The 16,482-nt window shown below is 43.8% G+C and overlaps 1 protein-coding gene across 1 annotated transcript in view; it reads right to left on the reverse strand.

Annotated features, from left to right (window-relative positions):
* The window catches only part of cnih3 (cornichon family AMPA receptor auxiliary protein 3), a gene marked incomplete at both ends in the record, with an annotated part of 45,418 nt that overhangs the window by 13,499 nt on the left and 15,437 nt on the right, over positions 1–16,482 (reverse strand). Inside the window, one exon of the mRNA XM_084440323.1 lies at positions 9,703–9,750. Within this exon, the coding sequence (XP_084296449.1) occupies positions 9,703–9,750 (48 nt within the window). The remainder of the gene's footprint in view (positions 1–9,702; positions 9,751–16,482) is intronic.

The raw sequence follows: 16,482 nt of genomic DNA on the forward strand, positions 1-16,482 counted from the left end.
TGATCGAAAGTAAAAGATTTGCCAAGGTTCGCTCAAAGAGGTTAAGTCTGATTCATTGAGAAAACATACGAGCGCAAGGACTTCAGGATAACGCACGTGAGTGGTATTCAACAGTGAAGCAGAAGAGTGTTGCGGGGTCTTATATTCAAGCAATACACAGGTATGATGCAACCAGGGATGTGATTGGCTAACCCATCTGTACATGTCATAATAAAGTGGCGGACATCATCAACAGTGGTCAAGAGTACAGGCACGTGATATGAGAAAGGGAGTTAAATCTTGCAGGGACAATGGAACAAAGAAAGGTTATTCTAGGGCAGACAAGGTCTGAGGTGTCTCGACCTCCTGGAGAGGTCATCCTGTTATAAATGCTTGGGGTATTGCATGTGAAAGGTTGAGGGAGGTAGAGTGAAATTACAATTTCTATGACAGTGGTGTAGATGGGATGTTGGCGCTCCACTGGCAAACCACTTCCGTTTTGATGGTGTTGACGGTCAGTCCCATCCTGCTATACACTCTTACCACAGCGGTAAGAACAGACTGGATGTCTTGTGGGCTGTGAGATACAAGAGCAAAGTCATCAGCATACTGTAGCTCAAGGACTCTCTCCCTTTGCAGTTTGGTGGTTGCCTGGAGCCTCCTTATATTAAAAGAGGTTGCCATCTAGACAAAAGTCCACTGCCACACCGCTGCTGTCCTCAATCTCCTTGTGGAGAAGCTGGGTGACACATAGCAGGAAGATGTTAAAAAGTACTGGTGCTAGCACACACCCCTGCCTAACCCCTATATGTACAGGGAAGGGGGAAGACTCTTGTCCTCCTATAGTCACCCGAGCAGTAATTCCATCATGAAATTGGCGGAGGATGTTGACAAATTTATTGGGGCAGCCGAACCTGAGAAGGACTTCTCATAAAAGTTCTCTCTAGACAGAGTTGAAGGCTTTCAAATGCCCCTACTGTTGCCACAGACAGCCTTGTCACCCTTGTTTTTATAAATAGTGACAATATTGGCATCTCTCCATTGTTGTGGGATGTTGTCATCGGCCCAGACCTTGGTGATGCACTTATGCAATGCTCTTGTACAGAGGTAGCCTCCTTGTTTCAGCAGCTCAGCAGGGATGTTGTCATTACCAGGGGACTTGTTGTTTTTGAGGGAACGGATAGTTGATAGGACCTCCAGGAAGGTCGAGGGCTGGTCTAGATTGTGTGTAGGAGGAACTGTGGGCAGGTCGTCGAGAACGGTGGGGTCTGCATCAGAGTCCTGATTAAGCAGGGTGCCAAAATGTTCAGCCCATCTCAGCAGGATGCTATGCTGGTCCTTCAGGTCTGTCGGACCGTCTGTTGATTTCAGGGGGGTGATGCAGCGGTTGATTGGGCCGTAGATCTTCTTGACAGCATTATAAAAGCATTTCATTTTTATCGGCAAAAGACCGGATTTCGGGTGCCTTTTTGTCCAACACTCATTTTGCATGATCTGAGTAGCCCTGTGTACTTCCCGCTGAGCTCTCTGCCATTGCTGCCTAGTGCTGCTGGATGAGGGGTTCTTTAAGGTTGCCTGATGTGCTCTGTGCATGTCCTTCAGCAAGTCATGGATGGTGTCCGAGATGTAATCAAACCAGTCTTGGTGGTTCTTGCTCTTATAGCCGATCGTTTCGGCTGCTCACAGAGAGCCAAGCTAATAGAGTTCCACCTCTAGTCCATGGTGTTCTCAGGTGAACTCAAGGAAAACTCCATCCCCTCTAGTTTCTCAACCAGGGAGCGATGAAAGTCATTTCTTGCATCAGGGTTTTCCAGGCAGGTGCAATCTCGCTGCCTCCTTTTGGGTCTTCGCAGCCACAAGCAACCCACTCCATATCCTGCTGTTTTGTCCCACTCGGGCGTTAAAATCCCCAAGCAAGAAGATCTTATCATTCTTGGGGACGACGAAGAGCCTCGTCCAGTGACTGGTAGAAGGAATCCTTGGCCTCATTCTCGGATCACAGGGTTGGTGCATAAGCACTGAGAAGTGTGGTGAAGCGGTTCTTGACCAGGGGGATACGGAGGGTCATTATTCTCTCACTAATGCCAACAGGTGTTTCAGTGAGTCTCAGCAGCAACCAAGGCTGTTCTCCTATGGGGTCTATCAGAGCTGCCATACGAGTCCAGGAGAGTCCTTATATTCCATGTTGCCAGTTTCAAGTTGCATGGTTTTGTGTTTTTATTTCGACCACGGGAATGAAATGGCCTGATAGGTGCGGCATCCTATCCAAGCAAGGTTGAGTGGAGATTATTTAGGCCACCTTTTCTAGGCCCTTCCCCAATTGGGGTGAGCAGTGCGGTCCCTAAATAGGGCTGCTCAAATGCATAGGGTCTGCCAAAAACAGCTGCCACTCAGCCCCAGCTGTTAACGACTATATATCCTGTGCTGTTGTCGTGCAGATGTAAGGTCCAGGTACTGTTCACCATGGTCAGAGGTGGATACCTGCGCAAGGATGTTTTCAAGTGCCATAGGAGGTGTGCTCTTCCCAGTAGCACTATCTTCACCACGATGAGGTAAACCCGGTAGCATGGGTGGGGCCATGACGACCAGTCCCCCATAATGGCTGCAGGAGGCTGCCAGGTCCTTGGTCTTTTAAGGCCCGCCTATTGCGCACCGCCAGCGCGTCAGTTTTCTGTCAGGGAGTGCTCCCTTAGCCTTGCCTAATAGGCTTACCCACAAGGCAGTGGGGCTATTTACTCATAGTTGGGGCAGTGATTGACGGATGTCAGGGCGTGTCCACACAATGGTGGGCTTATACACCATGTTTCTGGGGCCCACTGCTGCTCCGAGATCCCCTCCAGTTTAGCCTGGGTCTGCAGGTACCCAGTTACCATCTGTGGCCACGGGGAGGCACTGCAGGAGTCTTGGTGGTGGAGAGGCTGTGTATCAGCAAGAGGAGACTTACGCACTCGGCTCCTCTTTTCACCCCCCAAGGGGGGCTAGCTGGCGGCGGTAGCTGTAAACAGAGAGTAGCAAGCAGAAAGCAGCATGCAGCATGCACTAACTACAAACATCTCTATACTACTATGCTACTGCACTAGACGCTTCACTCACACACACACACACACACACACACAGACACACACACACACACACACACACACACACACAGAGCACAAAATTAAAATACAAATTGCCACACTAATCTTTTCTATCGGCTATGTTACAAATTATTATTATGAACACAATGTCCAGCAAAACCCCAGTACAATCATGCGACATGACTGGAACATGCTACAATCACGAGACATGACTGGAACATGCTACAATCACGCAACATGACTGGAACATGCTACAATCACATGACATGACTGGAACATGCTACAATCACACGACATGACTGGAACATGCTACAATCACGCAACATGACTGGAACATGCTACAATCATGTGACTTGACTGGAACATGCTACAATCATGCAACATGACTGGAACATCTACAATCATGCGACATGACTGGAGCATCTACAATCACGCAACATGACTGGAACATGCTACAACCATGTGACATGATGGATACACTACAATAATTTGACATGACTGGAACATGCTACAATCACGCGACATGACTGAAACATGCTACAATCATGCCACATGACTGGAACATGCTACAATCACGCTACATGCCTGGAACATGCTACAATCATGTGACATGACTCGAGCACACTACAATCATGTCACATGACTGGAACATGCTACAATCACGCAAAATGACTGGAGCACGCTATAATCACCCGACATGACTGGAACAGGCTACAATCACGCGACATGACTGAAGCACGCTATAAACACGCAATATGACTGAAACACACTACCATCACACAACATGACTGGAGCATGCTTTAATCATCTGACATGTCTGGAACAGGCTACACTCATGTGGCATGCAGTACCACACTATAATCAGACACCATGCCTGGAACATGTAGCTTCTCGCTGGAGCACCAACAGTTACAAACAGACAAAGAAGAGACTGAGGCACTGTGTACAGATGATAGGAACCCTACAAAGAAGTATGAGTGGGGGTTATCTGCAGCTGTGTGGAGCCTGGAGGGGCCCATCTGGGTGATGTGTGGCTGGAATGAGAGCTCTGTCCCTGGGTCTGCTGCCCTGAGGATCTCTCCCTACACATGTGAACCCCTGGAGCTCTTAAAGCTTCTATCAGCAGCTTCACTTCACTGGATGACTATTTTGTATGGAACAGACACACACACACACACACACACACACACAAAAAAAAGGTTTGCTGGACTTGTAGGCTTGTAAGCTCTGTGGGTTTGCAGACAAGGCTATATCACAGAGCTTTTGTCCTGGAGGAGAAATCAAACATCTGCTGCAAAGATTTTAGTTTTCACACTGACACCCTTCACATGAACATGGTAGTTTTTGTCTCTTCCACACATTTCTCTACCCAAATAACTCTCCCATGGTGAACAAGAAACACCACAAACTCCTCCTCCTTAACACACCTCATATTTTAACATCAAATCTGCGTCTACTGCTTTTAACCACGCCAGAGAGAAGGAAAGAGTGATGCCCCCTCAGCCAGTGGCGAAACAGGTCTCAACCTTTGGGCCAATTAAAAGGAACACCTGCTTAAGGCCCATTAGCCAAAGTTCAAGAACGTCTGGATGAATTGTCAAAAATAACTCTGCAGACAGACTCCCTGGGACTGCCAGCACATCAGGAGTCTGGGCTGACTGGCTAACCCTCCCCTCTTGTCTCCTCTCATCTCCTCTTCTCTCCTCTGTTCTCCTCCCCTCTCCTCTCTCCTCCTCTCCTTCCCTCTGCTCTCTTCTCTCCTCCTCTCTTCTCTTCTTCTCTCCTTTTACTTTAGGGTTGTTATTGAGCATCTTCTAGAGCAGCAGGCAATTAGCTCTTAACAGTAAATACCAGAGTCTGGAGCAGGACCAGGGCTGTAAGAACACATGTATCTGTCAGCACACACACTCCCCTCTCCAGCAGCACCATGGGACAGGCAGTCTGGAGGACACGACAGGAGGGGAGAGAAAGACAGGCAGCCAGGCTCAGATAGAACGTGTCATCAAAACGGTGGTGGGCATGGGATGTGAGATATCTGGTTAAAGAGATGGCTGGTAAGAGAAAGAGAGAGAAGGAGAAAGAGAGAGCAAGAGAAAGAGAGAGGTTGGTGAGAGAGGGAGAGAGAGAGAGAGAGAGAGAGAGGGAGAAGCGGTGGTGGAGAGAGGGATGTGAGGTATCTGGTGAAAGAGGTGGCTGGTAAGAGAAAGAGAGAGGTTGGTGAGAGAGAGGGAGAGATTGTCGAGAGAGGGATGTGAGGTGTCTGGTGAAAGAGATGGGTGGTCAGAAAAAGAGAGAGAGGGAGAGAGGTTGGTGAGAGAGGAATGTGAGGTGTCTGGTGAAAGAGGTGGCTGGTCAGAGAAAGGTCCATTCAGAGAGGAGGAGACAGGTTTTGTTTATTCTGTGTGGTCACCGTCACCAAAGCTCAAACATAGAGAGGACATGCGAGGGAGGTAAGAAAAAGGGTACAGTACTGGATGTCCATATCAGAAGTCAGCAGTCTATGGTTGCAGGATGGTATAAAACACTTTGGCATGTGGCTGTATCTTGAGGCATGTGACTGTATCTGGAGGATCCCACCAGGTACCAATACAAGAACTAAGAACTGTATGAACAGTGAACAGGAAGTCAGCTCCCAACAAACTGCCCTCTACACATCCCCATGTAAACCTTGGGAAACATACATACAATCACATATGCGATATCGTTCCCCACCCAGCTTGTTGTCGTGTGTGACTAATCTGGTCTATAGCTCTCATTTTAGCAACAGCAAATTTTCTCCACCAGAGAAGATCAAAAGAAACCCAACTGTCCAATTACTGTCCTCGTTAATGGCAACGCTGTAATTAAGAACGGCGGAATATTTATACATATTTACACTATACGTATTTTCTCCTTAAAAGATACCAATTCCTCTAAGAGGAGGAATCTGTTAGACCAAGGAGACATGCTCAGGGTCTAAGTGCAACATCTGTCTCAGGTGGGTCTACATGTGTGTCCATATGCCAGCTCACCTTTTCTCTTATCCACAGACACACCAAGAGAGGAACGCTGAACAGAGAAATGCCAGGGGGAGACAGGAGGAGATATCAGATGGAGTAGACAGTAGTACTGAATACAACTGATTACAAGATCAGATCAGAACACTCTGCGTGTCTGCTATAGCTAATGATAAGATGTTTGCCGTTCTTCAGCAGAGCCAAGTGGATGTTCTCTCGCCTGTCAGCTGACTGCACAGCGCCTTGGTGTGACAAGATAATGGTTCGGCCCCACCCACTCACCCCCTCTCTCCGCTCACAGATCACGCCAAACCCAAAACAAAGGGACGCCGTCCTACAAGCTGATTATAGATTGAGCGCTCCTATTTTAATCCCCTCAGAGAAAGTGTCTTTCGTCTGACAGCGTGCCATATGACCTGACACACTCGACCCGAGAGGGGTGAATATTTAATGTTGCATTGTTCAAGGGGCCGTTTAAAGGCTGCATCTAAGATAATAAGCACTGATGCTCCAATGTGGTTGTTTTTCTAGAGTTTTGTTCTCACCCATGCATATACAGGCCTCATTTAAACCCAGCCACGTACCTGGAGAAAGCTTCTCTGTTCTATTTCCCTCCTGCTGGGAATCCAACCTCACTTTAGAGTCTCTCTCTCTCTCTCTCTCTCTCTCTGTCCAGGGGCACTTTAAAGAGAGATGAGCTGTGCTCTCTAGGCTCTGACTGTGTTGTTTCTCTGGACTGTGAGGTGGAGCTAGGCTGTGTCAGGGTAGAGAGGAGAACAAGTGCAGCAGAACCACAGCTGCAGAAGGCAGCACACTGCCACTCTCAGCCTGAGGCCAGGGCCCTATCGGTGGTGTTACAATTAAATCAAGTATTCATTGTTCGACATGTTGTCTGATGATGACAAACTTCCAGTAGTACTAGGGGAGGGAGGCATAGCACCCCTGGCCAGGTGCCAAAGCCAAAGGGACACACAGTCATATATACCAACCTGGTGTCACAAGGAAAATGTAGAATAGACAAGTAGAGGCACTTGTTTAAATGGCTCAGTTTCACGTTTTAGCCATGCTTAAACATAGAATACACACGTTTGTCTGAACGCAATATTTACCTTGTACAATATGCCATGCCAATAAAGCTATTTGAATTGAATTTAGAGAGAAACAGAGAGAGAGAGAGAGAGAGAGAGAGAGAAAGAGAGAGAGAGAGAGAGTGCTGGGGGTTTTATTGCATGGAATCACAAAAACTCAATCTGATGCTCTGATTTCTATAGTCAATCATTACAGAACAGCCTCCAAGAAACAGAAACTACACAGTTACACACTTCCATCAAAACCACTTTGGTGGAACCATCATCTCTGGTCTGCTGCACTCATGCAGAACCATAATGTGTTCATCATACTATAATGGAAGGACTCTCTGTCTGTCTGCCAGACACTGAATGAAGTTGAATGTGGTGTACTGCTCAGTGTCAAGTGTGAACTTGTTTGGATGAGCGGGTCTCGAGAAAGCTGCAAGCAGCAAAACCGGAGGCCAAGCAATCAACTGTTCTGAACAGGCACGTTTTGAGAGCAATGCCAGATGAACATTTATCTTCTGCCATGTTCACAGCGTCCACTACAGTGTTCACATGAGTAAGTGGAGCAGCAATCTGAGACAATGATTTGGGGGAACTTTCAGTGTCTCTTTCTACCTGGCTGGCAGGCTGTACATTACCAATCTACATAAACAGAAATGTACAGTACATACATCTTCTGAAAGTGTTTTATATCAGAAGAGAAGGAAAGACTGGCTCTCACTTTTTCAGCTTTTCCACAGCATATAATGGGGGAAGCCAAACTGTCAGCCAACAGTCAATATGTCTTCTCGTCCTAAACTCAGAATAACACACGCACACGCAGACACACACACACACACACACACACACACACACACACACACACACACACACACACACACACCAACACATCCATGGTCCCAGTGATGAGACAAGAAGCAGAGGACGGTGTTGTGTCTTCCAACCAAGGCCTTTAGTGCAGGCAAAAGGAGTGTAGTGTGTTCCTGCAGGCAGCCAGTGACAGGAGATGTTTCCCCAGTCTCATCAACAGCATCATGAGCTAACCCTAACCCAACATCTCCTCAGCTGGGAGAGAAATTCACCTCGACACTCACACTGAGGGAGAACAAACTGTAAAGCAACGATGGAGAGAGGGAAAGGAGGAGGAAGAGAGGGAGAGTGGGGGAGAGACAGAGAGAAGGAGAAAGAGGGAGACAGAAAGAGGGAGAGATAGACATAGAGATCTGGGGCTGGAGCTGAGGCTGGGACTGGGAGACTACTGACGAGACTGTCTACACTACTCTGTTCTGAGCACACCAGGTATCAGAGGTCTGGAACTACTCTGAGTAGAGGAGAGGAGAGAAGAGGAGAGAGAGAGAGAAAAAGAGAGAGAGAGAAGGAAAGATAGTGAGGACAATAAAGATGGAACAAGTGAGGCTCTCAACATGGCATTCTGGGAGCAGAGGTAGTGAGACAGACTCAAGTGCCTTAATGAACACTCAACACTGCTGAGGACTCCTCTGCTGAGGAAGGCAGAGAGAGAGGGTGTGTAAAGGAAAGTCGTTTGTGGTGTTTGTGTGCGTCTGCATGTGTCTGCATCTGAGACAGAGAGAGAGAGAGAGAGGGAGGGAGAGGTAGAGAAAGAGAGAGGGAGAGAGAGAGAGAGGGGGAGAGAGAAAGAGGGCGAGAGAATGTGTGGCAAAAATAAAATGGAAAGACAAATGAGCTCTCTGAGGTTTGTTCTGTTGCTGTGACAACACAGCAGAGCACTGGGTGAGGCATGTGGAAGACTAACTCTCCCCAGCTGGTGTCATCCTCAGCAAAACAGCTCTCTCACAGTCCTGGAACACATCCTCAGAGCAAGTCAATTGCTGTTGGACGAAACAACTCAAATCCCTGCAAACCTTAACTTCAGACTGTGGGGTAGCCTAACCTGCACCTCACCAGTGTGCATGCTACAGCAGCCACTTCAGGGAAGTGTGGGAGGAAGTGACTGCACCTTTCAGATTCAGCTGTGCTGAGAATACCCCAGCATATTCCAGGGTGCTCAGTGCTCTAATACATTATAAAGAAGGCAGACAGTGGTCTTTGTTTGGGACTATGTAGACCTCTCTAGTCTGACCAGACAGTGGTCTGTGTTTGGGACTATGTAGACCCCTCTAGTCTGACCAGACAGCGGTCTGTGTTTTGAACTATGTGGACCCCTCTAGTCTGACCAGACAGCAGTCTCTATTTGGGACTATGTAGATGTCTCTAGATTGACCAGACAATGGTCTGTGTTTGGGACTATGTAAAGTAGACCCCTCTAGATAGAATAGACAGTGGTCTCATGTAGGGACCGGGGGCTGCAGAGCTCCCTCCTCTAGTCCCTGACCTCCAGAGTGGCTCACAGGCACATCCCCAGGGAGGGTAGGGGAGCCTTGGACCACATGTTAACAACATTGATAATGGAAGCACACTGCAATGGACACACATACGCATATTATGTACACACACACACACGCACGCACGCACGCACACACGCACACAAACACACACACACACACACACAGGAAGTGGATAAATGGGAAGTCTTTAGTTCAGTGTACACACCTTTCTCAGCAGGTTGCAGATCCTCTCAATGTTCCGCAGTCTCTCCCTCTGCAAAGATCAAAGGTTACACAGGAAACAGTTACGTGTCTGTAATTAAAAATACATTACCATGGCAAACAAGCAGTATGGTTGACCTAGTGGACATTTCACATTTCCAGTTGCACATAACTCCTTTCCTCTCGTCTGTCCTCTCCTCTCTCCTTCTCTCATCTCCTTTCCTCTCTACTTCTCTCCTCTGTCTTTCTCTCCTCTCTTCTCCTCTCCTACAGGTATCTTCAAATGATACAGTATAACAGCATTAGAGAGTAGGGGCGGCGCATAGCTCGGGAGGAAGAGAGCCGGCTGGAGATCGGGAGGTGCAGAACAACAGATGCTCTTCAGTCATGTCCCTGACCACGACTTGGACTGAGTACTTGGACTTGGTCCCCGGTTGCCACTAATGAGGCTGCCCACTACTCCTGGCTGGCCCTGGAAGAGGAAAGCTTGGATGGGAGAAATGCAGAGGACAAATTCCACTGGCGACCACTAAAAGAAAAGTGTTTAAGTGTGTGTGTGTTGTGAATGCTGTGTTGCCACTCACTCACGTGTGTTGTGTGTGTCACGTGTGGCTTGGTAATAAAGACCCTCGGGGTCCAGTATCAAATTATTAGCAGTGGCTACAACATTGGGTCTTAGTGTTTTAGTGTTTGTTTCGTATGGATTTACTTGGTGGATTTTCCCTGTGTAAAAGAGACATGCTGGGGGCTGGCTCCCACCTCTGCCTGAGCTATTAGCAGACTCTGCTGTGTGTGTGTGTATCAACCAGTCTGCGTGTGTGTGTGTTTCTACCAGTCTGTCTGTGTGTGTGTGTGTGTGTGTGTGTGTGTGTGTGTGTGTGTGTGTGTGTGTGTGTGTATGTATGTATGTATGTGTCTGTATGTGGCACTGAAACTTTGTCATGCTAGTGATGCCTACAGCACAATAGTCTAGCACCCCGCCACCTCCAGACCCTGGGACTTGGAGCCAGGACTCTGGTAGATATAATTCGATTTAGCCAAATTAATGTTTTTATAACGTATTTCACATTCGAATCAGAAGCTTAAAGGAGTAGTAAAGGGAAAATGCATGTTTAGCCCTGTTTTAAGGTTACTTATGATCATATACAATGGTTCAGATCAAAACGTTGACAAAACTAGCACTTTTGAGAAAGTCTGATAATTGCTCTACCACCCTTTTGGTCATACAATGGATGTGGGTGGGCACCTTGAAAAATCGTTGGTAACACTTTATAATAACAATGTGTTATAACACATTTATAAGCTAATAGTAGATAGTAAATTAATCATGAATTAAGCATTTTTATATGTTTGTAAATGATTAATAAATAGTTTGTAACTTAGGTTATACAACATTTGTAAGCTATTAGTAGATAATTTACTCATCATGAACAAACCATTAGTAGATAGTAAACTAATCATGAATTAAGCATTTGTACATATTTGAAAATGATTATTAAATAGTTTGTAACTTAAGTTATATATCATTTGTAAGCTATTAGTAGATATTTTTTTTACACAAGATCAACCTTATTTGTAAATTATTAGTGAAATATTGAAAGATGTTATCTAATGTGTAATAACATTTGTAGATGCGTAAAAAAAAACTCACAATACCTTCATTTGTTTTTTCATGTTTAACAAATGCTTTATGAAACATTCTTAAAATATCTATAGATCACTGTCAGTTGTTATTGTGGGCCCTACTCTAAAGTGAAGACTATTCATTATTTAGAACTCACCTGTTATGAACGATCTGGCTTTTATGAAGACACAAAGCACTTACTAGACTTCTCTTATCATGTTTAACAAATGATTTGCTAGACATTTAGAAAGAAAAACGATAAATCATTTGCAGACGCTATTGTGTGCCCTAATCTAAAGTGAACTTCGTTCATAAAAGCCAGATCGTTCATAACAGGTGAGTAAAAAGTCAAATAATTTATAAACATTAACTGACATTTCTAAATAATGAATAGTCTTCACTTTAGATTAGGGCCCACAATAACAACTGACAATGATCTATAGATCTTTTAAGAATGTTTTATAAAGGATTTGTTAAACATGAAAAAACAAATGAAGGTATTGTGAGTTTTTTTTACGCATTTACAAATGTTATTACACATTAGATAACATCTTTGAATATTTCACTAATAATTTACAAATAAGGTTGACCTTGTGTAAAACATGGTCAAGTAGTACATTTTCAAATTATGTACTAATGAGTTATAAATTATTGGATAATCATTGACAAATGTATATTCATGGTTTGTTCATGATGAGCAAATTATCTACTAATAGCTTACAAATGATTTATAACTTAAGTTACAAACTATTTAATAATCATTTTCAAATATATACAAATGCTTAATTCATGATTAGTTTACTATCTACTAATGGTTTGGTCATAATGAGTAAATTATCTACTAATAGCTTACAAATGTTGTATAACTTAAGTTACAAACTATTTATTAATCATTTACAAACATATACAAATGCTTAATTCATGATTAGTTTACTATCTACTATTAGCTTATAAATGTGTTATAACACATCATTATTATAAAGTGTTACCAAATCATTCAAAAACATGTTAAACTATCGATTTCAAAGACAAGAAGCTCACCGAGGGGGTAATTGGTGTCCGTTGGTGTTCTGACATCAAATTTGCCGCAAAGTATGAATCCTATAGGGTTTTATTGTTCATTTTATGAAATCCATTCACTTGTATTGAAGCAACCGTTGTAGATGTGTAGATCAATCTGCAGAGGGGATTCAGGAAGCGGAACTACTAACGGTAGCTATTGTTATTGTTTATGTTGCTAGGCTACCTAGTTTGTGGAAGTTTACACACGTATGTGCTGCGACTAAATAGTTCTATGCTAAATATTTTAAAAAAGCCTTTCCAGATGAACTAGAATCTTACTTTATGGCGAATTATATGACAGAACGCCAACTAACACCTCGGTGAGTTTCTTGTCTTTGAAATTGAGAGTTTAACATGTTTTTGAATGATTTTTCACGGCGCCCACCCACATCCATTGTATGACCAACAGGGTGGTAGAGCAGTTATCAGACTTTCTCAAAAGTGCTAGTTTTGTCAACGTTTTGATCTGAACCATTGTATATGATCATAAGTAACCTTAAAACAGGGATAAACATGCATTTTGCCCTTACTACTCCTTTAATAAATGTCATGGCAAATGGTAAATGATGGAAAACAACCTGAATGATTTCTCTCATTTTCAAAAAACTTTCACCAAAACTGATATTTTTTTATCAAATCCTATCAACCCGCTAGATTTCCATTTACTATTACACACTGACCTACTAAGGAGATACTAATCTGTGCATCTTAATTTCATTTCAAGACTTATTTTATTTCATAGATCAGAAACCTTTTGTGCATTTCAATCAATAGTAAAACTATTAAATAATTAAATGTTTAAAAATTGAATTTAAATAGTAAAACTAAAACATACTTTTTATTTTATTTTGCTTTAGAGCTCGAATTTGCACGTCGTCAGTAATTGTTGTTGCAGCATACAGTATGATGTGGGAGTGAACAATGCCCTGATCCTCCACTCCTCTCCTTCACCCTCCCCCCTCCCCTCTTCAGCTAAGGTGGAAGTAAAGTATATGAAGTCAGTGGATTTTTTCTTTATTGAGATTTGCTTAAAACTGCAGTCAGTGGTTTTATTTTACCAATAAACTCTGCTAGATGGCAGTAAGAGACTTGCTTACAAACAAATGGCTAACACAAATGGCCAGAGCCATAAAAGGCACAGGGGCGGAGCAAAGGTATGGGCCGGCTATTGACATTACAAGCAGAAATGCTGGAATAACAACAGACAGGCGATCGGTAGGGACGAGTATTTGAAGTAGGACGCTATGGCTCAGTGAAACAATCAGATATCAGCTGGTTTTAATTAGTTGTGACAATGTGAATAAAATCAGTGATTGCAGCTTTAAATACACTTCAGAAACATAGTTTGACTGCTGACTGAAGAGAACAATCAGATTTCTGTGAGAAGGGGAAGTGAGGGAAGAGGATATATTTAAATGAAGCTGCAGAGGTTCGGTCTGCACACACAAACACACACACCCCTCTCTCTCTCTCTCTCTCTCCAGTCCCCAGCTCTAGCTCTAACCCAGTTATTTCATGTTCTCTGAGCAGATCTGGGCTTCATCCTCCCTCCTCTACTCTCTTCTCCTCTCTTCTCTTATCCCCTCTCTTCTCTTCTACTCTCTTTTATTTTCTCCTCTCCCTTTTCTTCTCTTTTATTTTCTCCTCTCTTCACCTCCCATCTCTCACTCTGGCTCCGTCCGAGTCCCACACAGGCACGTTCATGCAGCCTCTCTTTCCCACTTTCAAAGTCCCCTCATTTCCTAATTATATGGTTTATATTAAGACATCAGGTCAAACATCCCCGTTTTCATAACTTTGTGTTGGCCGTAATTGTATTGCATAAGGCACTTGCACCAGTAGGTTACATTTTCATAGCCATCGCATCAATGCTATGCATGTTATTTTTATTTGCATTATTGCACAGGCCTACTAGGCCGACTAAAGGCCCACAATAATTAGGCTTGGAAAATAGGATCATGTAGGCCTAGTGTAATGGATTTTAACTTATCTAGTCAAAAAGGATTTACCAAGATTTGCTCAAACAGGTTAAGTCTGGTTTATTGAGAAAACATACGAGCACAAGGACTTCCGGACAACGCACATGAGTGGTATCCCAAAGAAGTGAATTCAAAGCTTGTCATGCGCAGCCTTATATTCAAGCAAAACACAGGTACGGCGCTTTGAGGATGTGATTGGCTAACCCATTGTACGTCATATGAAATGGCAGGCGTGGTCGAGAATACAGACACGTGACATGAGAAAAGGCGGTCATTTCTTGGAGACAAAGGGACAAAGGATGGTTATTCTGGAGTAGACAGATTTCTAGGTGTGTGGACCTCCTGGAGGTCATCCTGTCATGAATTAGGTTAGCACAGCTATGTGAAAAGTGGAGGGAGGTGGTGAATTACAAAAGGAGATGATGAAACTATAATTTCTATGACACTAGTCTGGCACAAACATTAGTGTGCAAGTGGCATAATGGGCCTACATAAAAAAGACTAAAATTATATCCTAATAATAATTATATATTATATTATATCATACCATGAAGAATAACTTATGCAGAACAACAAATTACTTGTTAGTTACTAATGACTACTAAAGAATAATCAGCCTTAAGCCCCCCCCTGAAATATTGTCAATATGAAACTGGTCCATGGTGCAAAAAAGGTTGGGGACCGCTGCTCTAGAGTAACAGCACTTTGGCTATTAAACAAATCACAACCAACATACATTTATTGATACGTTTTAATCAGAGAAAATTTGAATTACAAATTTAAAAAAATAAAAAGTTACATGTTGGCTCAAGTCACAGTGCACCTTGAGCCTCTGCAGTCTCTTGGAATCCACAGTTGGCTACAGTACATTCCGTCAGGTGATGGAAACTGTGCTCTGATGGAATAGACAATGTAGACTGGAAACACAAGGGAGTTGCCTCTCCCAAGTTTCTCGCCCTGCAAGATCCACTCCAGGAAATGGCAATAGGCCTTCACGCAATACTGTCTACAAAAAAAGAGCATTAGCAAGGCAAGCTTATTTATGCCTACAGTAGCCTATACTGCACATTACATCATGACAATGAACTTCTAGGTTACATTAGCTCTGCCGGCCCAGTAACAACAGGTACCAATAAGACAGTAGAATGGGACTCATAACCCCAGGTGCATTCAAATTCACCGAACATAGCGAACATTTGCAAACTATTTTAAACTTTTTTCAGTTAGTTTGCGGTGAACGAATAAGACAGTTTAGAGCGGGAATCAAAACTCTGATTGCTTTCGAATTCAGCGAACATAGCAAACAATCGCAAACATTTGCAAACTATTTTCAAATTTATTCAGTTACCTTTCTGTTCGCCACGGACGTTTGCAAACATAAGCAAATAGTTTGAGTAGGTAGTTTGCAGTGAACAATGGATGCTGGACTGAGGGAAATGTGAAGTGTATGATTGAATGAATGAATTGAATACCGGAGGCCCTTTCACTTGTAACTGTATGCTGTTGTACTAGTGGGATTATATCCCAAATACAGTATATCAGCCAGAAAATCATTGTTGATCACAGAAGGGCTCTCCGTTCATCTAGACAACATGTTAGACACAAATGTTCACCTCTGTTTACTGAATTCGATCCGAGTCCAGTAGGCCTATTATATAAAATTACTTCTAAATTGCTGTGTTAGTAATAAAATGCTTACTTCATTCTTAGCCGTTTGTTTCTCCCGAATGGCTTTGACTGGCGTTTCCAGTTCACCTCACAGGTTGTTGCCCCTTCCTCTGCCAGTTCAGCGATTTCTTCAAGAAGAAACTGGCATCGGTGAAATTCGCTGCAGCAAAGCAACTCCATTTCATTTTCCATCGGCTGACAATGCAAGCAGTGATACCACCACTTCAATCCCGCTTGAGCAGGTTCGGGCTCCTCATCATCGCCAAGTGGCAGAGCTGGATTCACAGCTACAGCTGCTTTAGCCTCCTCAATACGTTTGAACTCTTACTCGCTGTTTTCTGGCTCATACAGATAGCCACATACAGTACGGTATGTCCGATTCCAGTAGTAGACTTTCCTTCTGCCATGGTCGTAAGCAGGTCATCCACACAGTGTTGATGTTTTCTTTCTG

The sequence above is a fragment of the Borostomias antarcticus genome, assembly GCF_949987555.1.
Source record: "Borostomias antarcticus genome assembly, chromosome: 6".
In the NCBI taxonomy this organism is placed as follows: Eukaryota; Metazoa; Chordata; class Actinopteri; order Stomiiformes; family Stomiidae; genus Borostomias; species Borostomias antarcticus.